The sequence below is a fragment of the Urocitellus parryii genome, chromosome 10 (genome assembly GCF_045843805.1).
Source record: "Urocitellus parryii isolate mUroPar1 chromosome 10, mUroPar1.hap1, whole genome shotgun sequence".
NCBI classification, from domain to species: domain Eukaryota; kingdom Metazoa; phylum Chordata; class Mammalia; order Rodentia; family Sciuridae; genus Urocitellus; species Urocitellus parryii.
In genome coordinates this window covers 77034914-77059363 of record NC_135540.1, presented here as the reverse complement: position 1 = coordinate 77059363, position 24450 = coordinate 77034914, and the positions used below count along the sequence as shown (strand labels likewise).

Below are 24450 nucleotides of genomic sequence, written 5' to 3'. Positions count from 1 at the left end.
CGGGGAGTGGCCCTGCCCAGGCTGCGGGTGCCGGGCGAAGCGCTAAAGCGGGTCAGGCTTCCTTCTTCTCTCCTCGCCTTTCCTCCCCTGCCACCTGGGCCTCTGCGTGGAGACGCGCACCTGGCAACGGGCGGCGCGCTGCGTCCCCGCCTTCTCCTCTGGGCCGGGTGCCCCGAGCCTACCCAGCACCCCGAGGCGGTCGTCTGCGCCGCGCTCCCAGGAGACGGCCTCGAGCGCTCGCTCGTTGATGCCGTTTTGGGGGTGACCCGGCGCCGCACGGCTGCGGCTCTATGGTGGGGAGGTGTTAGGGGTCGCGGCTCGGCTGGGCGTCGAGTGCGCGGCTGCAGGGTGGCCAGGCGGCCAGCGAGCAAGACCCCGCGCGCGGCTCGGATTTCGGGGCTCTGGAGGAGGCCGCCACGGCTGCGCGGGAGCGGGAGATGTTGGAGCTGAGGCACCGGGGAAGTTGCCCCGGCCCCGGGGGAGCGGTGGCGCCGCCACCCCGCGAGGGAGAGGCGGCTGGTGGGGACCACGAAACCGAGAGCACCAGCGACAAAGTAAGTAGAGCCGCGAGAGGCACTCGACCGCGTCCCGGCCGGGTCCTGGTTGGGGCTGGGACACTTGGGAGGGAGGATGGTGTCCACACAATGTCAGGTGAAGGTGCGGGCCGTTTGCTGCACCTTCCTCTCTGTCTGATTTTCTTTTCTCCTTTCCCCTGTGGGTCGAGAACCCAGTCCCCGGTGACGGTGTGTTTCCCGGGATGAAAGCCACGCTGCCCGTATAGCTTGATACATAAACTTGGCCACAATTATCTTCTTCCCTATTCCAACTCCCTTATTTGAGGTCTGGGACCGACGCTGAACTCAGGATGGAGCCTGTCACCCTATGAGCTGCAGTTTTCTGATACCTGCCACTTCACTTCTTTTTCTAGTTAGAGGGGGCAAAGTTGGGCTAACTTAAAGACTTGCATCTAACATGTCATTGGATCTTGACGGTGGAGGATTAGCTTCTTGAGCTAACTTGGCGCTTTCATTTCCTATGCCCTTTCTTAGTAGTAATAGATTTTGGAGGTTTGAGACTATCGTACACGTGATATACTTGTAAACTTCCAGCCTCTTTTGAGTTCACCAGCAGATAGTGCAGATCTTCTGTCAATAGATTTCATTACCAGACATGGTAATTCATGAGGAATTTTCACTCCCTTTTCTGTAGATTAACTTGCTTCACATTTAATAGTAAGTGGAGGTAGGACTACTATTCTATTTAAGCTAGAAAAAGACTTCCAGTGTATTTGGTAATATAGTGGTGCAAGTAAGAACTTTGGAAGAAGTGCAGTTTTATGATCTTTTGGACTGGATAATTTGGGAAGTTGAACCCGAGAATAGATTGTTTTATAAAACCTTCTGTTTGTAAAATTCTGTTTTGTTTGAGAAGCACAAAACATGAAACTATTCTAGAAGCATTCCTTTTTTGGAAGCAGGTATCTGTATTGCAGTTTGAATTACAGAAGTGAAGTGGATTGCCCAGGGTCAAATTCAATGTCTTTTGGAACTAGAACCTAAGTTTCCTGATTCCTTTTCTTTTGGTTTGTACCATTACTTAGACTCCCTGGCAGTTCTGATTTGGGAAAGGTTCCACCTGAAAGTTAATATTGATGAACTTGATATAACCCAAGTTACAAAGCACTGATAAGAAAATATCACATAATATCATGAAGCAATAAATGTAACAGTGATTTTAGGACTGAAACTTCAGAGTTAATGTGATGACATCTTATTTTCTATTCTTTAATAGGGGGTGGAATAAAATGAGAATCAATGGTAGAACATAAGGAATTACAGAAAATATAACAGTTTCCAGGTACTGAAAGTTGAAGTTATAAAGCTAGAAATCATGATCCCAGAATAGTCTTTATGAAAGCTGCCTTGGAAGGCCAACCAAAAATAGAATTAATTAGGTTGGGATTTATTTTGTTTTAGCACTGGTATACTTTATTTTTAAATTTTTTTATCTGTTCTTTTTAGATATATATGACAGTAGAGTATATTTTGACATACATACATGGAGTATAACTTCTCATTCTTGTGATCACACATGATGAGGAGTTGTATTGGTAGTGTATTCATATATGAAAGTTATGACTGGTATATTTTAAAAACAAGGAAATAGCAATTTACACATGTTGACTTTCATAACTGGAGAAGCTAGCAAGCTTTTATTAAAATATGTTCTGGGAGCCATGTGTAAAATAACTTTAGAATTAGTTTTATCTTTTAACAGTATAATGTATTTAAAATGGAAGCTATTTCTGTGGTGTGATTTGACTCATTAGAACTGTTTTTTTCTAGCAGTGACTGGGTACCTCACAGCTTATTTAGTTATTTATGAATGCTCAACTGTTGGCTTTCATTAATACACGCCCACCTGGATTTTGTTTTTTGAGAATAAATGTTACCATATGTAACCTGTTTTGTTAAGCTTTCTTAGACAGTGTAACTCTACCTCATGTACAATCATAAGGATGAAAATGTTCAAGCTGTGTTAAAATATTGCTGTACTTTTAGATTCATCATAAGAAACTCTTGACCTGGCAAGCTTTGAGACATTGAACTCTTATCCTCTATCTGTCTTTTATTATCAGGGTGTGTATTTGAATATACCTATATTTTCAGGTCAAGGGCTATTTTAAAATCAGTTTGCACATTGGAGGCTGGTTAATATTTGGTCCATTTAAACTCTTTAAGTGCCTTTTCTGTTTAAGTTCCAGTAAAAGCAAAACTCTTAGGGAATTAATGAAAGGAGTGGAGGAGGTGTATTGTATTCTGCTATTATTGCACACTCCCATGCCGCTGCCATTTTGTAGACTTTATAGTGCTGTTATTAACATGACATTCTCAATTGTTTAGTCCTGTAGATTTAGGCTGAGAGAAGGCTTTGTGCTCCAGAGAATTAGCAAGTAAAAAAAAGTGCTTCTTACCTGCAGGGTAATGTTCCCAGTCCTTAAATTCTGGATTGGTACTTGAAGATGACAGGGACCACCCCCTCAAGGAAACCTCCCCCACAAGACATATATGAGTTAAATTTATTAGACATCTATACAAAGCTCATTGTTAATGTGGAAGGCCTGGCTGGACTCAACTTGGTGGCTTATAGGAAGAGCTTTAAAGATGAAATAAGGATGGATTGGGAATTAAAAGATGCCTGGTTGCCATGACTTGAGAGACTGAGACAGGAAGATCACAAATTCAAGGCCAGCTGCAGTAACTTGACGAGGCCATAAGCAACTTAAAGAGACCCTGTCTCAAAATAAAAGTAAAAAGAGCTGGGACTGTAGCTTAGTGGCAAAGCACCACTGGGTTCAATCCCCAGTATGAGAGAGAGAAGAGAGAAGAGAGAAGAGAGAAGAGAGAAGAGAGAAGAGAGAAGAGAGAGAGAGAGAGAGAGAGAGAGAGAGAGAGAGAGAAAGCCCTGGGACTCAACCAGGTAGAAACAAGGGTTGAGGCAGGGTGTTCTAGACAAATGGCCTGTGGAACTGTTCCTTGAATTGGCATTCTAGGCATGGAAAACTAAAAGTAGATGGGAAATCCTGGAGCCTAAACTGCATGTTTGGGAGGTGGGTTCAGAAGCTGAGAGTCTTGTGAGGATATTGGGCTTTATTCATGGACTCTGGGAAGCCTCTAAAAGTTTTGCAGAGATAATAGGAAAAAAGTGCTTATTACCTGAGGGGAAATGTCCACAGTCCTTAAATACTGGATTGGTACTTTTCTGTGGCAGTGATCTGAGGAAAGTCCTGGAAGGAAGAATGATCTACCAGAAAGAAACTAAATAGAAGGGTATTAAAAATGCTATAGATGTGAGTTGATGGGGGCTGATCAAAAGTCTAGTAGGGTGGTGGAATTGGGGTTGAAAGAGAGGATATTTCAAATACTGATGATAGGACTTAGGCAAAGGTGGCCACAATAAGACTAATAAAAGGACTTGCTGGGAGACATATTTTGATAGGTAAGAGACTTTCAGGAAAGAAGTAACAAGTATTGGGAAGTTGTTTGAATTAAGAGTGAGTTTGGAAGAACTGCCTTGGGCTGGGTGAGTCATTCTCCAAACCAGGGAGGTTGAGAAATGGGGCCTAAGTGAAGGGTAGGTGGTTCAGTGTGTGCTGGAAGCTGAAATGAAAGGTCCAGGTGTGCGGATGCCAGTTCTTTATTAGAGAGGGTGAGAGAACTGAAGATGGAGCCTTGGGGGACGTCCATGTTTAGAGGAAGGTTGGAGACACAGGGAAGTAACCAAGATAATGAGAGTCCTGGGTGCAAAAGGAGGAAGGATTGCTAGGAGAATATTATTAATAATAGTACCTAGGGGTAAGGGGCTGAGACACAGAACAATGAGGTTAGCCAGCAATCTTAGTAGAAGCCAGGTTTCAGATTGAGGAAAATGAGAGGAGAAATGTTGGTAGTTACTGGTAGAAAGTGATAGTGAAAAGGAATACAGGATAGCAGAGAAGACAGGAGGATCAAGTGAAGATTTTTTTCCCCTAATGGAAAGGAGATATGTTTGTTTGAAAGACATCAAATGAGGGTGAAGGTGCTCATGAGAATGGTGAGGCCCCAGAAGAAAGAAGGCAGATGTGGGGTAGAGAATAGAGTTGATAGTGATATGCAAGGAAAGGAGAGGTTGCATGCTCATACCTTAAGAAAAAAGAGCAGGAATGGAGGGTGAGCATAGAAACATTTGAAATCCAGAAGAGGAAAAAATCCAAGTGTTGGACTGGGCCCTCAATTTTCTCGGTAAAGTAGGTACTCAGAACCAGTGAGCTTCAAGGGGTCTTGGAAATGATTTAGTTTAAACTGTAATACCTTTTTAGTGTAATTTTTACGGAGTATGATATGAAATGACCAAGTAGCAATTAATAGAATTATCAAACCGAGTGAAGATTCAGTTGAACACAAACTTGTTGTGTGCTAAATTAGCATGATTCTTACTTAACCCAGCAGTAGGTCCTAATATATGATGCTTGTGGGGTGATTTAGAATTCCCAGAGTACTTTTTTTATTATTTGTTTCTCACAACAAGCATACATGTTAGAAATAACCCAATTTAATCACTGAGAAGATGGATACTGGGAGCCATTTAGGCCTGGGAATGCCTGAAGGTCAAGGATACCTTAAGCCTATCCTTGCATAGCCAGGATTGAAGGGTTTGACCACAGGTTTGCGTGGATGGGGAAGTGGGCTCCTGAAGTGCTGAATGGATTGAGGGGGGTTGAGCATTGGAAGGGCACTCTGTGACCTGAGTTAGTAGACTGAGAAGTGGAAGAGAAGGGTGTTCACCTTGAAGTTGTGGTGCTTTCAGACTAGGACCTTGGGGGTGCTTGTAGTAGATTTTGGTTTATAAAGTTGAGGGGGAAATGATCTGGAGATTAGTTCCCTTCTGTCTTTCCCCATTTAAGATTGTGCAACTTCTTTTATAATTATGCTAATAGTATTTAAATAAACTATACATTTTGGAACAATTTAGAGTTACAGAAAAGTTACAAAGAAAGCAGTATTTCTGTGTATTCTTCACCTGGTTTTCCCTAATGTGATTATATCTTATGTAACTGTGATACATTTGTCAAAATTTTAGCAAGTTACCACAGGTGAAACATTGTTAACTAGACTACAGAGTTCATTCAGTTTCACCAGTTATTTCATGAACATCCATCTCACATTGCATTTCATCTCGTTGTTTTGACTAAGCCTTATTTTGTTTTCATAAATAACTTCTTGATTTTGGCACACTTCACTTGTCTTAGTGTCACATGTAAGTGTAATGAACATTCTTCTATATTTTTCTTCTAGATCTAGGTCATTCTCAACCTGGATGCTCCCTAATTATTGATTGTTGAGAGCTGGAAGTTTGCTGGGACACCTTTGGCTGTGGCTCATGATTGATCATTTTTAGTCAGTATTACCACCTAAATAATTTTCCATGATTTAGCTTTTATTACTTGTAGCTTTAGGGATAAGGGGAGTTACCTTACCACTGAAATTTGACAATTTGGAGCCTTTGAAAAACTGACAATTATGATGAATATGATGACATAAAATTTTGTATTGTGCATAGGGTTATCAGGTGAAGGAAAAGTAATAATGCCCAAATCTAGTGCAACTTAAAGGTGTCCATACATTCTCCATATGAGGAGGGGAAATGTGCAGACAACCTAGGGAGAGTGAATGATTTTGGAAGGAGGAATGGGCCCTCAGATGACCAAGTAACACCCTGTCTGAGACAGATGTAAAGTTCAAGTCTCTTCTTCCAATTGGTGTGTAGATTGTCCCTGGTAGGCTTGAATTCCAGGGAGGGTTTTCATGCAAAGGGATCTGGAGGATCCCTTTTTAATCACACAGGAGAAATTCATGGAAAGCCCTCCCGACCCCCCATACCCACTCAGTACGCTGTTCCCTTCAGTTTGAAAAAATACCGTTGCCGCATATTTTGAAATGACATTTTTTAACTATCTCATAGCAGATTCATTTTATTTAGTATAAGCATTTGAGTGCTTGTTTCTCATATATCACCAACTTAACCAAGTTGACAAGACAGTGGGAATTTATGGCTTACCACGGTGATGAAGAACACCCACCTTCTGCAAAGCCTTGATAGTGTCTTGAGAGTGAGAAAGCCAAGAGGTATTTAATTGAGAATTGGAACTTTGGCTTCAGGTACACCTATCAATATGGGGACCTGAATAGATTGGGTAAAAAAAAAAGAAATCACAATTTAACAGCTTTGGATTTATGAAAATAGCCAGGCAAGAATTTTGAGGAAATAGGTTTGATGAGTCGTAGGATATCAGTACTTCCCCTTGAAGAGTTGATAATGTCTTTCAGAAATTCTTTCCTTGTTCATCAGAAAAACAGTGACCTTCTAGGTAGTCGTCACGTGGATAGTAAAGTTATGTGAAGAAAATCAAATTCTAAAGTCACCCTAACATAGACAGTAAGCTATATGGAGGTAGAGGTGGTAGTTCTCACATTTTAAAGTATATTTTATGTTATATTTATGATTTCTAAGGGATAACCTAGTGTTACTGTATGGATTTTTATATATCACTTATGATCTTGATTTTGAACATTTTTTTTTTATAATTCTGAGAATTTTTCTGTAGGATGTCATCAAGTGTATCAGACTTAGGATGTGCACTGCACTGGACTGTTAGGTACAAACAAATTTTGTCTGTCATGAAACAAAAGTGAAACAGTTTGGCTGGGGTCGTGACTCAGTGGTAGAACACTTGCTTGGCATGTGTGAGGCACTGGGTTCGATCTTCAGCACCACATAAAAATAAATAAATAAAAAGGAATTGTGTCCATCTACAACTAAAAATAATAAATAAATAAAAAGTAAAACAATTTTAAGTAGCCCTGGAAAATTTTTGTAGAGAACATTATATACATAACAGTTTACTCTTTATATTTGTTTATGCATATTCATTTTTGTAAAATAGATTTTCACATGTTATTTCATAGATGATGTGGTTAAATATAAGAATCTAGTGTATTTGTCTTCTTTTATTCTGTATTTGGAGATATCTTTTTTTTCAAATATGGATTTTAATTTAGTACAAGTAAAACAGGTAATTTAGGAACATATGAATATATTTCCTAAGGCTTCATTTGTTTTTATGCTCTCTCTTTTTTTTTCTTTTTTGTACTGGGGATTGAACTGAGGGGCACTCAGCCACTGAGCCAAATCCCCAGCCCTGTTTATGTATTTTATTTGAAGACACGGTCTCACTGAGTTGTTTAGCACCTCATCATTGCTGAGGCTGGGTTTGAACTCGAAATCCTCCTATTTCAGCCTCCAAGCAGCTGGGATTACAAGCATGAGCCCCTGAGCCTGGCTGCTTTTTGTGCATTTTGTAAATGGTTTTTGGATGCCTGCTCTAAGCAAGGCTTTACTTCAATGTCACCTCTTTTGTGGCTGTTTATATTTTGTACCTTTGAGAAGGGTGGAACTGTGTTTTGCTTATTGCTCAACAACTAATTTTAGAATTTAGTGATTCTTGGATTGTGGACTTTCATTGCATGGAATAATGATTATAAAGTATTTATCAGTATAAAATAATTTTTTTCTTTGCAAAATACTTGCTTATACAGAATACCAGGTTTAAGTTCTCAACAATTGTATAGATGAAGGAGATAGTCATAGTTTACATCAAAGAAAACTAAAATTTGAAAGCCTTAAAAGCCCTGTACAGTATCAGATTGTATTTAAAGCTGGGATTTATTCTAAATTTTCTGACTAAAACCTATAAAAGATCCTATCATTGGAAAAGGGTCCCAGAGAGTTCCTGAAAGTGTGTGTGGGGTGGGTAACTCTACTCAGAGCAAGTGGGATCACTGACTTACATTACAGAAAAGAATTCTAGCACATGTCAGTAGAAGCACAAAAAATTATTTAGGAAAGCAAGGAATACACATTCAAGGGGGAATGGGGGCCATCTCAAGAGTGAGAGACCCTTTGGTGTTCTCAGGTTCCTTTTTTATTTTTTTAATATTTTAATATTTATTTTAGTTTTCAGTGGACACAACATCTTTGTTTGTATGTGGTGCTGAGGATCCAACCAGGGCCGCACAGCCGCATGCATGCCAGGCAAGCCCCTTGAGCCACATCCCCAGCCCCCTCAGGTTCCTTTTTTAAAGGAGAGTTGGTGAGGGGTGGGTATGGGAAGGTATGTGAAGGTGACATCAGTCTGATCATTTTCAGGATCTTTAAGTCCACTGAGCCAAAGTGACTGTGAGAATCCACACAGTGGATAATAGAGCATTTACTTTATTTTAATTAGTTCGTTTTAAATATACATGACAGTAGGGTGTATTTTGACAATAAGCTGTAGGTTCTTATGATCCCACAGGAAGGATTTCAGACAAGTTGCACAGAGTAACAAGTAAGAGTTCTTAGAAACTGAGAGTATAGCTGTTCAGGACAGGCACTGAATAGTCTGCCTCTAGGGAGGATGGTGTGGCCCTTTTGTTATTTTTAGGTCCTTTTGTTTTTGCCTTAGTTTCCCTTTCCCCTGTAGGTGTTTACCCCTTTGTTTAGCCCTCAGCAACCTCTTTTTTTTTTTTTTTTTTGGTGTGGGTCACATGACCTAGTCTTGAGGGTTGGAGGGGAACCCATCTTGAAACAGTAGTTTCCTTAAAGGGTTGTAATTAGGTCTGGCTGGGGGAGGTTTGGCACTCCAGTTTCCATTTTCTAGACGCTTGTCTGTTTTGATAAGGTTGTCTAAGGTTCCCTTCTTTGACCTTTGACTTTCTTTGAGGTGTGTCTGTTACCACCCTTCATTTCCTTACCTACTCAGTTGCTTGTGGCTGAGGAGTTAATTGATAGTCTCCATTATCTGACTTAGTAGGTAATGTTGAAAAGTCCCCTAAATTTGTAAGTTTTTTAAAATGTCATATTTCCTAACCTATTTATTGGTTGGCTAATTAATAGATAATTTTTATAGGTGGATGACTTATAGGAACTTTTAAGATTTATAGGTTTCCCAGAAATTTGAGAGTAACAGTCCTGGGTGAGAGACTGAGTTGATGAGTGACAGCCCTGGAAAAGTATAAAGAACCCCAGATTAAGGTTATATTTCTGTATCCTTCCTTTATGTCTCATTTCTACCTGTTAAGTTTTAAGTTTTTTTTCTATCCTATCTCAGTTTAATGTTTTAAAATTAATTAAAACATTTGCTTTACTCTGATGATTTTGTTTGATTTTGGACTAATTTGGCCTTTCTGAATTTATGAACTATTGGCATTGAACTAGAAACTTAATAGAAAACCTATAATTTTGTGATTTTTAGGCAGCTGGATTTAAATCAAACAAAACTGTTTTTAGTATTTTCTCAAAGATTGATTAGGAGAAGAAATCATTAGCTTTTACTTTGTTTTGTAGTTGTTTATACTTTGACTCATTTATTTGGGAAGTGTTTCAGAACTTAATGAGAATGACATTGCAATTTGAAGTGATTTCAGATATGGAGAAGAATTAATTAATCACTATATGGGAAGCAGATAAATAGCTTCCCTCTACCCTTCTGGGTTCTTTGGTTGGGATACAAATTAAATGACAATAAGACATATTAAGAGCAGAAAAGCCATAGTTAAGTACATATATACACATGGGAGTTTCATAGAATCTGAGACTTGACAAAGGGTGAGATGATTGATGTTTTCATAGCATCCTGAGCTACAAAAAAGAATGGGGGCTTGGGCTTCCTAGGGAAGAGTGGAGACCAGTCCAGGTCCGAAGGCTGAGAGGAAGAAATGCAGGGTCGGTTGCTGGTGGCTAAAACTTGTCTTGGTAGGCAGATAAAGTGTCCAGCACTGTTGTCTGGGAGCTTCTCTTCTTCACTAATGTAAGTATCCTTAATAGATGTCAGGGTCTTTTATGACAGGACAGCTTTTCACAGCCACTACTGTGTCTGCAGTTTCTTAGAATAAGCAGCTCAAGATAACGGCATAGAAGCATATTTTGGGGTGTTATCTTTTGGTCTCCTGCAGTCATATTGTAGAGTTGTATGCCCCAAGCCCCAATATGACCATCAAATGCTTATTGACCATTCCTGCGGTTTGTCAGACTTAGTAATGTGTCCAAATGTTTACTTATTTTCTTTTCCACAAAAAAGTCAGTTATTTTTTTACATCATTGTCATTGATTGCTTGTCTGCTAAAGTCTTTGTCAGCACTACAAGATCTTTAATTTTCTTTTAAACACAAAAGGGAAGGGCACAGGATGGGAGAAACAGGGTCCTGCAGGAAGAACTCATTCTTATGGAGATTTAAGCACCTTTTTGTAAACATTGAAGGCTAGGAAAGCAGTATTGCTGTCTCCTTCTTGCCTAAGGTTGCTATTCCTTTTATTGGCCAGGACCCTTGGCTAGCTATTTTAAGATCTCAATGTGAGGCTGCTGAAACCAATCTGACTTCATCATATGTTTGGCCCAGGTGGGACCAAACACCATGGCAGTTATGGCTAGGCTCATTGCCATGTTCCTGTCCAAGGAGGCCATTTCAAATATGAGGTGGCATTGTAGGACAGTAAATATTTATATTAAGCCCATCGGAGATTTAATATTTCACCCTAATATACAAAACCCAGATCCGGAAAACAGGATTAGACTATTATCTCTTTCAAGATTGTGTTTTTAATTTTCAGTCTACTCACTATGCTCACTGTTAAACTGTCTCAGGGTACAGATTTGAAACAACTCTGTGGGCCACTATTCATGTAGAACCCAATGTAGATAGTGTCTCCTGGCATTCTACATGTGATAATCTTATTTACAATAAAGTATAATTGCATTTAATAAATTTGGTGTTGATAACAAAGGATCATATTTAAGGAACACCTAGGCCCCTATCCACTACTCACCTTGGTGACTAATCTTGCCAGAGGTAATCAGAATTTCAATGTTATATTCACTCTTTCCTTCCTTCTCTTGATAGGTTTATAACATGTTAGTATCCTGAAATATTATATTGTTTAGTTTTGAATTTTTTCTTAGCATTTAATATACATAAATGATCATTAGCACTTAGATTTAGCAATTAAGATTTTGCTAAATTTGCTTTATCCTATCATATGTATTTTTAGTAAATATTTTGTTGGTGAGCATTTGAAAATAAATTGCAGACATCTTAGCCATTCACTTTTAGTGGTAATGCATGCATGTCTTAAAATAAAGACATTCTTATAAATAGCCACAATACTGTTATCATATCTCTAAACTAGCAGTGTGTGTAGCTGGGAATAGTGGTATGTGCCTGTAATCCCAGAACTCAGGCAAGGGATCACTTGAACCCAGGAGTTCAAGACAATACCAATACCCCATTCTGAAGAAAAAAAAGTCCATTTTCTTATTTTCCTAGTGGCCATCAAATGTCTTTCATTTTTCCTCCTAAGTCAAGATCCCAGCAAGGTTTACACATTACAGAAAATATTTGGGAACAGGTTTAATTATTCTTCGTTTGTATACTTGTTTTCCTGTCTGATGGAGGCAAACATTGGCATTGATATTATTGAAGAACTATTGGTATTATCTTTGTTGGCCCTGAAAAAGTGATAATGCTTAAAGCAAGTGAGCATTAATAAGTTCTCAGGTAAAGTACAAATTTATGATCATAATAATAATTCACATTTGAAGAAAGCTCATTGATTTTCTCAGTGTTTCTGTTTTTCCATGGCTTTTTTCCTTTAGGTATCTTTATTCCTAATTTGGAATTTAAACTTATATAAATGATGCAATAATACATAGTTTAATTTTATATGTACTAGAATGATCTATGAGTAATAGAGAGATCAGAATGAGCCAAAAATTTAGGAAAAGTCTGAAATCAGGCCTTGAAATTAGATAGGATTTGAACATTGAAATAGCCTTTAAGAAATGGCAAAAGTAGTAAAAACAGTGATGTTGCTGACTGGCAGACATGGCCTGATTTCATTTGAGAAAACAGATGATGGTTATCGCTCCTTCAGCATGTGGGGTAAGACTGTGGATGCACAACCCACTACACTGTGCCGTGCAGACTGTGGCAGAGAGTTAGGTTGCTGGAGGGGCATATGGGAGCAGCATGAACTGGTCTGGGAGCTCTGTTCACTAGTTTCTTATAACTGCTATAATAAATCATCACAAACTTATTGTCTTCAAACAACACACACTTTGTCTTACAGTTCTAGAGCTCAGTTGTCTGAAATATCAGTTGTCTGTCACCAGCATGAAATCAAAGTGTTAGTAGGACGGTATTTCTTCTAGGCATACAACTCCAAAATATGACTGCAGGAGACCAAAAAATAACACCCCAAAATATGCTTCTTCCATTTATAAGAACTCTTGTAATTATATTTAACCTACCTGGATAATCCAGGATAATCTCTCCATCTCAAGGTCAGTTATTAGCAAACTTGATCCTGTTATATTAATTCTCCTTTTCATTGTAACTTTGTAGGGTTTGGGACTAAGACATATACCTCTTAAGTGAATGGGCAATTAGTATGTCTTTTAGAGGTTCCCTGAAGAAATGATACCTAAGTTGGTATAACATCCCCCCTTGCTTTTTCTTCTCCTCCTCCTTATTCTTCTACTTCTTCTTCTTCCCCCTCTTCTCCTCTCCTTCTTCCTCCTCACCCCTCCTTTCTCCTCTTCCCCTTCCTCCTCTCTCTCCTCTTCTCCCTACCCTCTCCTCCTCTTTCTCCTCCTCCTCCTCCTTTTCTTTCAGAAATTCATTAAGGAAAACATACACACATTTAGGAGAGAACATGGGCTATCTCAAGGGGAGCTATCTTTTGGGATAAAGTAAGAAATACATATTCAAAGGGGGAATGCAGGCCCTCTTCAGAGGGAGAGAGACAGCTAGAAGTTCAGTTCTGCAGAGCATGAAATGGCAGGTGGTATGGCCATAGCCCTAACTGGAGAGTAGGAGGAAGTTGGGTTTAAATCCCAGAGGTGAAGACTGGACTTGTTCTTAAGTAGTGGGGAGCTACTGTGAAATTTTAAATGGGAGGTTGGCATAATCAGATTTTCCTTTTGCTCATGCATTTTATGTCTTGTGAGACACATCTGGTTTTCTTTTTTCCAGGCATTGGGGTCTACCATTTAGCATGATGACTGTTCAGAATATTGTGTGGTATGCTGGATGATCCAAACCTCTCTTTTTTGTGGGTAATAGACCAGGGCTGCAGAGAAGGATTTGGAGCACCAATTCTTTTCAGTTAAATTTGGAAAAATAAGGAGGCTTTATCCATTTTAATTAATAAGTGTATGATAGGACCATAGAGGTGCTAGTTGATGAAGTAGTCAGATTTTTATAAAATATAATGTTACTAGGTTCTTTGACCCTTCCTCATCCTCAAAGAGGTTTCAGAACCACCTCCCCACCCAGTCCCACTCATGGTTCACAGAACTGCTAACTCACTAGAGAATACATCAAGAACAGAGAGGAGCAATTCTCTCCTGGGAAAAAGAAAAGGAATCCACACCTGCATGGAAACAACAAAGAAATGACAGAAAATACTGAAATCAGGAGCACAGCCTAATGTTCTTTCAAGGAAGAACTGTTTGAAGATTTTTAAAAGGCGCCTCTGTAAAGCACAGACCTCTGTGGTGCTTGCAAGTTTCCTTTTGCTTGATTGTAAATTCTAATGTTGAGATACAGGGAATAGCGTGGACTTCAAGGGACCCACAATGGAGAATTTAACTGGTTTTCCAACTCACTTTTTGCGGGGGGCAGGGAGAACCACGCATAAAAGGGGTGGGAAAGTTTGTGTGATTTAATATATTTTCCTTGGTTTCATTCCAAACTGGTACTAACCTTCATTGTTGCAGAGACTTGTCTTTGGAGTCTTTGTCTTGAATGAACTGGATCCTTGGCTGCCTGACCCCTGTGCTTTCAATCCTGTTCTTTTAGTCTTCGGCATTAGGAGCTACCTCAGCCCCTTTTCCTGGACCACTCTTTAAGAATCATCGCTAGCTATGACTTTGTAACAAATATCACAATGACATTCACTAAATTAAACACACTTAAAGTGCTAAGTTTGTTCAGGCTGTTATAACAAAACACTATGGTATAGGAGGCTTAAATGACAGAAATTCATTTCTCATAGTTTTGAAGGTGAGATGTCCAAGATGAAGGTACTAGTCAATTGGTTCCTGGTGAGAAGCCTCTTCCTGATTTGCCATTGAATACTTACTTGCTGGGTCTTCCTGTGGTAGAGAGAGATTATCTCTTTTGTGTTTTATAAGGGCACTAATTTCATTCTGGAGGTTCCCACCTTTGTGACTGAATTACTGGCCATTCCACATCCTTGTCACATTGGGAATTAGGAAATTAGCCTATGACTTTTGAAGGGACAGAAATAGTCAATCCATAGCAAGTACAATTTGATGGGTTTTGACATATGTATACCCATGAAACCATCACCATAATCAAGATGGTGAATATCATCTTTGAGCACCAAAAGTTGTCTCCCTTTCATAATTCTCCCTACATTCCTAGGTACACACTGATTTGCTTTTTGGCACTAGAGATGGAATTTACTTTTTTTCTGGAATTTTTTTTATCAATGGAATATTATATACATACATGTATTTACATATCTCTACATATACATATCACATATCCTTTTATTCATTTTTTTTCATTTGACATAATTATTTTGAGAGTCATCCATGTGTTCATTTCTGCTGCAAGAGAGAGTAGTCCATTATACGGAAGTAGCATAATTTGTTACTCCATTTCTTCGTTGGACATTTGGTTTGTCTCTAGTTTTTTGGCTATTGTAAATACAACTGCCATAAACATTTGCATACAATTGTACACAAAGGGATATATATTGCTGGGAGTGGTGGCACATTCCTGTAATCACCTACTTGGGAGAGTAAGGCAGGAGTATTGCAAATTTGAGACCATCCTGGATAATTTAAACAACAGGTTCATGGTGTATAATGAGTTGAAAAGAGAAGCTATAAGGAAGTTATGGGCCTAAAGAAGGAAGGGAAGTTTGAGGATCATCTTTAAATTATGACATAATAGATGTGACAGAAAACAGCTCCAAATTTGGTTCTCATAATATACCTTCATTCAGTACGCACAGTGCATGTGACCCTGTTTAATTGAGCATTTAAAGTACAATTTCTTCTTCTTCTGATTCTCCTTTCTAAGTCTGGCATCATTATAACAGAGTATCCATACATGAAGTGGGGTGGGGGGAGGGTGAGGGAGAGAGAAAGAATTCTTACTGCTATCCTAATTCTGGTAGTTAAATAATATTGCTTTAAAATGTCACTAATTAGAATTTATCTTTTATTCTTCAGTTATTAGAATGTAATTGAAGAAACCTAGTTTAATCTTTTTTCAGGGGGGTGTATCAGGGATTGATGAACTCAGGGGCACTCAGCCACTGAGCCACATCCCCAGACCTATGTTGTATTTTATTTAGAGATAGGGTCTCACTGAGTTGCTAAGCATCTCACTGTTGCTGAGGCTGGCTTTGAACTCTTGATTCTCTTGCCTCAGCCTCCTGAGCTGCTGGGATTGTAAGTGTGTGCCACCACGCTCAGCCCTAGTTTAATCTTAATTTTTTTCAAAATTTATGTTTCTAAAGGACATAAAGCAGAACTCAGAAGCTTAAATAATACAACTAAGAGCAGGACAGCTAACAGAGGCAGTGGAGGGGAGGATCATGGTCCAGGATCATTATTGCCAAGTGAATTTTGAAGTGGTTTGTGAATATTTTTAGTTTTTCCGAGGACCTCAATTTAAATTGTAGTCCTTTGCTTTCATTTTACATATGTGAAAATTGAAGGCTGAGTTTTCTGGGGGCTCAGCAACATGCCTTTTGTCACACTCATACGGTATAGGTAGAATGAACACTGGTAACTCCCAGTTTACTCTTTTTGTAACAAGGTGAGGTAGAAAATCACTTCCATTAGTCACCACCTCCACTACCACTCACACCACACCTCTCAGTGCTGGGAGTTACTGAAGGTGAAAAGGAGGCGGGCGGGGTGGGGGGGAAGGAGTAATGTGCCCCATTGCTGTAGCTGTGATAGACCTCCTAGCGTGGCTCACTGACATGAGGGACTGACAGGTTCTAGAAGATGTTCTGTTTGGTTGCTTATTAGTCAACATCTCTCTGTTGAAGTTGCTTTGGGTCCAGCTGATGCTCAGTGGCCCAATGGGTATTCAGCATATCTGTTTCATTTGTCAGCTTTGGTATAATAACACATTCCATTTCATTATTACTTAATGAAAAGTTGCAGCTGGTAAACTAAAGTTTATTGTTGCTTTATGAAAACTGAAAATACTCCCAAAGGCTAAATTTTTTTATTTGGTAAGCTAAAATTTCAGTTGGTAAGCTACTCAGTGAGGCATTAGAAGACTTGATTTAATCATAATAATAGCTTACCACTTATTTGAATTGACTAAGTCCTTGGCATTATACTATTTTTTTCCCTTGGCATTATAGTAAAGGCTTTGTTTTATAAACCAGCAGTTAAAAGTGCTGAAAAAATTTCCCAAAGCTTTGGAGCTTATTTATCTGGGGCTGAGTTTGGATTGAGACTCCCCAATGTTCTGAATTCCAGCCACTTTTATCCAGGATTGTTTGTGGCCTAACATTCTATTCAGTGCCCCATCTTCTCCTCTTTGCTTCCTATGAACATTCTCCTTCTATTCTATCCCAGTTCTGTGCCCTTGCTCTGATTTTCCCCTTCATAAACCACTGTCTTTACTGAAAGCTGTTGGGTGGGGGAGCATGTGGTGAAGGGAAGATGGTGTGGAAGAGGGGAGGACATGGGAGTGGTGTTCACCTTCAAAACAGAACCTTAGATGACATCTTTGTTTTTAAACTTGTTTTGAAATTTGTCAATTACAAAATGTCATATTTACATCCTTGAAATTGTACAGTGACCACTTTTGTGTAAAGGCTCTGAGCTGCTGCTCTCAGCACACACTCACAGCTCCTGTGTATGCAGGCTTAGATGTCAGTTTGGGTTTCAGATAACTTCCAAAAAAATCTTTCCATTAAAGAAAACGCTTTTGATCATTGTTTACCTGCCACTAAAACAGAATAATAATGTCTCTTTGATCTACTTCATTGGAATTATCTCTTTAAGATCTAATAAAAATGATGGAAGTTAAAATGCTTAAATATATGTAAAAGTCTATGCCTGTATAAGATATTCTTCCTACTGTTGATGCTTTGATTGCCATCAAATGAAAAAAAGGGACTATGAACAGCTGATTAAAATCTGTATGAAAATAACACTTTGTTTCCTTAATAAAGCAGCAAAACAATACATATTTGATTCTTTCAATAAATTTCTGCTTTAGAGAATATATGAGCTTTTTTATTTCTTTCATTTATGTTAATTCCTTTATACTGAGATTTTAAGAAAGATAAATTTTCCTAATAATAAAGTATAATGGCACTTGAATATTTAAGATAATTTAGGAGTTGTTTGTTTCAGATTATGTAACACTGAGCAATAAATGAATGCATTGGCAGGCATGTGCTTTAAAACAACAACTATTTTGCCAACTGATTTTCATATTTATTTACTTTTAGGAAACAGATATTGATGACAGATATGGAGATTTGGATTCCAGAGCAGATTCTGATATTCCAGAAATTCCACCATCCTTAGATAGAACCCCTGAGATCCTGAAGAAAGCTTTGTCTGGTTTATCTTCAAGGTATGATTGCAGGAAGACAAATATGCCTTGGTACAGAAAATAAGCTTTGTTTACCATTGTTTGTGTAATAAATAAGACATTTTGTAAGTTGGGGAACTATAAGAGGAAAGCCCTTCCTTATAACCACTTAATATGTGAGGCAGTCCTAAGTGCTTGATGTACATTTTTTTTTCTTTTTGCTGAATGTAAAGTTACCATATAAAACTCCATAACACTTTTATTTTAAAATGTTATTGAGGGCTGGGGATGTGGCTCAAGCGGTAGCACGCTCACCTGGCATGCGTGGCCCAGGTTTGATCCACCACGTACAAACAAAGATGTTAAGTCCGCCGAAAACTGAAAAATACATATTAAAAAATTCTCTCTCTCTCTGTCTCAAAAAAAGTATAAAAATGTTATTGACCACAAAATTTCAGATAATTTTATATTGCCTTCCAATATATGCTTTAGTGATATGAATTATAAAACTTATAAAAGCAAATCCCAGCAACTTGGGAGGACAAGATAGGAGTATTGCAAATTTGAGGTCAGCATGGGCAACTTAGCAAAACCTTTCTCAAAATAGAAAATAAAAAGGGATTGGGTATATAGCTCACTTGTAGAGCCCCTGTGACTTCAATCCCTGGAAAAAAAATTTAAAAATCAAAATAAGTATAAGGCTTATCCAAATTAAAATATGAAATGTTACATAGAGACATAGACCAGCGTTTCACCAACATTTTTGACTGTGACACACAGAAATACATTGCATATCATATTCCAAGAGACACATAAGCTTGTATTTTACCTGCAGCAGAAATGTAATGAAGTATTTCTTTCTGGTACTGTGTGTGATGCCCTGTTATTTCTGTTTGATTGTGTGTGTGTGTGTGTGTGTGTGTGTGTGTTTGTTTTACCAAAAAGTGCTGGATACAACTTACTTGATTTTACTACCCATAGGTCATAATTTGCTGTTTGAAAACCACTGGTTTTATCATTTTTTGTAAATGTAATAAGAGTTTTTCTCTTTCTTGCTTTTGTGGGTAGCCATTCTGAGTCTGACACAGACTCACAACACAGATTATTTCTTTGATCTCAGAAGGTGTCAGGGCTTCTCCCCACCAGCAAGCAAGCAAGGAGTTCTTCTGTGGACCCCAGCAACGTATCTTTTGATCCTGTTCAACTCTGACATTGTCTGCCTGGAGAGAGCAGCAGATCCCATAGGTCGAGATCTCAGTTCCACAAGGTTGGCCCTATTTCAGACACTAGTCATTAAATCTGAGCCTCTGGAACTTAAGACCAATCAGCTACATATTGTGGTTCCCTTTTCAGGCTGAAATTAAAAAGCTCACAGAACTCAGGAAGACACTTACCTGTGCCAGTTTATCATAAAGGCCATTTAAAAGGATTTTAAAATAAGCATCTAGATGAAGAAATGCAGTATGCAGTCTGGAAGGATCCCATGCACAGGAGCTTCCATGGCCCTGGAGTGGGGGTGCACCACTCTCCCGGCATGTGGATGCATTGTTGTTTACCTTCCTGCTGTGCAGAAGCCCTCCAGACCCCTTCCTCTTGGGGTTTTATGGAGTCTTTGTACAGGCATGACTGAAACATGGACAATTGTAAAGAAATGTAAGCAGGTAAAAAGGGTCTAACACTCACAGACTGATTGGGGAAACCTAGCAAGGCCCTTCTGTTCAGGTGATTCTTGACTTTCCCATGTAGTATTCATTCTTCCCAGGTACGGGTCAGGACCCCTTCTGAAATGGGGGTCTTGTCATCTGCTATTGGACAAGATAGGTCAGGAATTTCTTTATGGCCAGCTCCAAGACAGATAGGTGAAGGAAAATTAGAGCATATTTTTAGTTTCTGTGACCTGCTTTCAGGAAAAGATATTTTAATTTCTATGACTTGCCTTAGGAAAAAAGGAACAGGTGAAAGGAAGGCAGAAGAAGGCCCAGTGTGGGGATGGATTTGACTTTCTGAAGCCTGCTTTCGAGTACTAAACTGCCCTGGCATTATTCTCTTCTGTGGGAGTATGAGCTTGGAACTGTGGTCAAAAGCCAAAATATATATATCATAATGTCCTAGCCATATTAGAATAAAGTAATTGAATGCATAATTTTTATATTTTTAAACCAGTAGTCCAAATCTATGGTCTTTTATTAAAAACACGAGTATGATATTTATAGTTTTTGTTCCCAGTTGTTTCCATGATATAGTTCAGATGTACCTTTGCTTTAAAATCTCATCAGAGCTATCTCAGATGTGAACACTTATAGTTGACGTTTTGTAAGAATGATGCTGGATTTCTCTGTGTCATTAATATGATTATATCTTCCTTAGTAATTATTTTTTTCTGTTATAAAATACCAGTAACAAATAATAGCAGCTAATTTTTAAAAAATATTTTTTAGTTGTAGATGGACACAATACCTTTATTTTATTTGTTTATTTATATGTGGTGCTGAGGATTGAACCTGGAGCCTCACACATACATGGCAAGCACTCTCCACTGAGCCACAACTCCAGTCCTATAGCAGCTAATTTTTATTGAACATATATAATTTGCTAGGCAATGCTCCAATCACTTTACACATACTGACTAATTCATTCTCATGCCTACCCTGTAACACAGGGGTAGTCTTACAGCTAATTTGTACATGAGGAACCTGAGATTCAGAGATCATAAATATATCAAGGGTCTTGTGGCTTGTAAGTGGTAGAGCTTCATTCTGAGCTCAGGCAGTGTGGCTTTTATGCCTTTGTTTTTACCTGTGCTAATTATGAGAGGATTAGTTCTTAAAGAAATGAACAATAGATAATACAATAATTTCAATCTCAAGAAACTTCTGTACAAAGATTATATGAATGTTTTAAAATATTTTCTATACACTTTTTAGTCTCTTTTAAATCTAATGACTAAAAAGAGACTGCCATGCAGAAAATTAGAATTTGTAGATACATAGGATTAAAAATCACAATTATGTGAGAAATTTACATGAATTCTAAGGAGGAAAAAGCCCTATAATCCTCCTATCATTACTTGGAGTTATATTACTTTGGTATATACCCTTTGAAACTTTTTCTTGTGCATCAAGTGTATGTGTGTATAATGTAGAAATGAGCTCATACTGTTTTCTGCCTTGCTGTTCTCATTTTAATTTGTAGTATTATTAGGAGCAACATTTCATATTTTTAAATATACTTCAGGATCTTCACTTCTTTTTGTGTAGTGCTAGAGATAGAGCCCAGGGCCTTGCTCAGGCTAGGCAAGTGCTTTCCCACTAAGCCACATTCCCAACCCACTTCAGAAACATTTTTAGTGGCTTCGTGACACATTCCATCGTATGGCTGTTGTCCAGTTTATCCAGCTAAGCACCGAGTGCTGGGCATTTAGTTTGCTTTTGAATTTTCATGATTAAAAACATCTCTGCATTAAACATTTTGCTTTGTAACTAACTCTTTTTAGAATCCATAATTATTGCCTGAGGATAAAATTTTTTAAAAATGAAATTACTGGGGCTAGAGTTGTAGCTCAGGGGTAGAGCACTTGCCTAGCACATGTGAGGCCCTGGGTTTGGTTCTCAGCACCACATATAAATAATAAAAATGAATAAAAATTTAAAAAAGGTCCATCAACATCTATCTGTATCTATATCTATCTATCTATCTGTCTATCTATGTAATAAAATTGCTTAGCCAAGGTTTGTGCTCATTTTTAAGGCTTTGTTGTATAATGCCAGGAAGGTCTAAGTGGTCTTCATGCACTTGGCAAGTTGCCTCAGTCCATTTCGTGACCTGTGTGTAGGTCTGTGCACAGGCCAATTAGGTTTTTCGCTCTATCCCTTAGTGGATGTCTTCTCTGGCCAATGTTTGGTAGTATATGGAAATACTTTAGGTTGTTACAAGGTAAAGCCCTACCTTCTTGGCAGCTGGTGGGTAGAGCCCAGAGATGCTGCTAAGTGTCATACGGTAGACTCTCTTGACAAAGAGTGATCTGTCCCACAACATTGCTAGAGCTAAGGTTGAGAAACCCTAGAAACATCCAGTTGTAGCCTTACTCATGCTTCTAAACTTTCTAATACCATCTTCTTTCTCTGCCTACTTACTGTCCACTTTGGCCAGAGGTTAGTGGTAGACTTTCTCCAAATTCCTACTCTTTGTCTGATGGCCCACCTGTTGGATACTGTTCATTCCTCAGGCTGCCTCTGGGTTCTGAACATTGTGAATTGCCTTCCCAACACAGGTTCTCAATGACTCATGATGCTTGTGTCTTTACTAAAGTAATTAAAAAAAAACTTTCATTAACTTTTGAAATAAAAGCCAACTACTAGTTATAATAACAATAAGAATGAACAATGTGTGTAACTACTTGAGATTATTACTTTTGTTTGTTTGTTTTGTGGTGCTGGGGATTGAATCCTTGGTCTTGAGCATGCAAGCACATTCTCTTCCACTGAGCAAACCCCCATCCCTAAGATGATAACTGTTAAGGAAGATACTTAATTATGTACTCATTTCTAGTTCATATGGGTCCTGAGGACGTGGAATCAGAATGAGATCCTCAGAAACAGTCCATGGGTGGTGGTTTGGTGTGATGACTTGAACTTAAAATTTAGGCTTCCCCTGATGTGATCATTGTAATATGGAAAAGGAAATGGAGAATTTAAAATTCTGAGCCAGACTATACTTTTTTTAAAATAGGAGTGATTCCTGCCTTCCACATAATTACACTTTATTGTGAATCCAGTGCTTCTCCTTGAAAGGTGACTTTTGGTTTGTACTGTGCTCTGGTTTGAATGTGATTCTCAAAGTTCACATATAGAAAACATAATCACAAATGAAATAGTGCTGGGAAGTGAGGCATAATAAGTGATGAAAAGCCCTCATGAATATATTAATATCATTATCATAGGTCTGGGTTATTTATCACAAGTGAGCTTATAAAAGTGGGTTTGACCCTCTCTTGGCCTCTTGCCCTTCTACCTTCCATCATGGGTCAATGTGGTAACCTCACTAGATGCTACACCTTGATATTAGACTTTCTAACCTCCAGACTATAAGAAGCAAAATAATCTGTTCTTTATAAATTACCCAGTTTTAGATATTCTGTTATAGTATCCCAAAATGGACTAAGATACATTGTCAATGAATGTTTAAGTATGTGTTAATCTTTTATGTGTTTAACCTTATATTAGATATTCTTGGGAAATTTAAGGCAGAGTCATTTAAATTAAAATAAGAGAATTAAATCTTTGTTCTTATTGAAAGAGAGGAATTTGGGGGGGGGGCGCAGAGGAGATATGTCCACATTAAAAAATACAACCAGATAGAATGTATTCCTTAAGGGCTTAGGTTTTCTGTTCATTTTGGCATGATGTGAATAGAGTAGGTTTCCTATTTAAAATCTCTGGTTCTTATCACCTGCCATTCTCTGAAGCTCAGAGCTGGACATAAGAGCTACCTGGACTGAGCAGCACCCTTCCAGGGGCTGATTGCTGCTGCTTCTGCTACGTCCTTTTCTCTAGAAGATAGTCTTGCTAATTCCACATCTGAGATTCAGTCATAAGGAGGGCTAAACATGCTTCCAGGTTTCATACAAACAGGAAGGATTATACCAGTGGCTGGCTTATTTTTCCCTGTTTATCTCTGACTAGCTTTGTGACTTAGCCCAGTTTCTAATCCATTCATTAATCCACAGTTATGACTATAAAACTAAACGGAACCTTTCTGCTATTGCACTTTTGACTCTGTACCCATTTTTAGTTCAGCCCCAAACTTATATCTCATGAGAAATGTATGAATCTCTGTAGTTTGTTAAACAGCAGAGGGAAATAAAGTGTGTTAAGTTAAATTTGAGTCCCTTGTGAAGCTGGAATAAAAGTACATGGATTTAATGTTGTTGGCATTTTACATCTTTGAGTTTAGCAATGATGCAGTGAAAGGGTTATTTGAAAAAGAAGTTTTTAAACTACATAGGAGAGTGATTGAGAGCAAGGAATGTAATCAGTATCTTATAAATGGATGAAATAAGCTAATATTTCTGTTATGAAAAGGGAACAAGAATCCATGCTTTAAAGTACATGTTACTATTACTGTATGAATCAAAATGTTTTATAACAATTTAAATGCTCTTATCAGTAATTTAAAAAAATCATAAAAATCTTAAAAAAACACCAACAATTTTAGGTTCAGAAATATAGGTACATTCAGATTTTTTTGTTGTTGTTTTTTGAGACAGGAT

The 24450-nt window shown here is 38.4% G+C and overlaps 1 protein-coding gene across 1 annotated transcript in view; it reads left to right on the top strand.

Moving 5' to 3' along the window:
- The first annotated feature begins 417 nt into the window (after nucleotides 1-417).
- The window catches only part of Cds1 (CDP-diacylglycerol synthase 1), a 64455-nt gene continuing 40422 nt past the window's right edge, over nucleotides 418-24450 (top strand). Inside the window, exons 1-2 of the mRNA XM_077803460.1 lie at nucleotides 418-554; nucleotides 18097-18224. Of these exons, the coding sequence (XP_077659586.1) occupies nucleotides 438-554; nucleotides 18097-18224 (245 nt within the window). The 5' untranslated portion in view covers nucleotides 418-437. The remainder of the gene's footprint in view (nucleotides 555-18096; nucleotides 18225-24450) is intronic.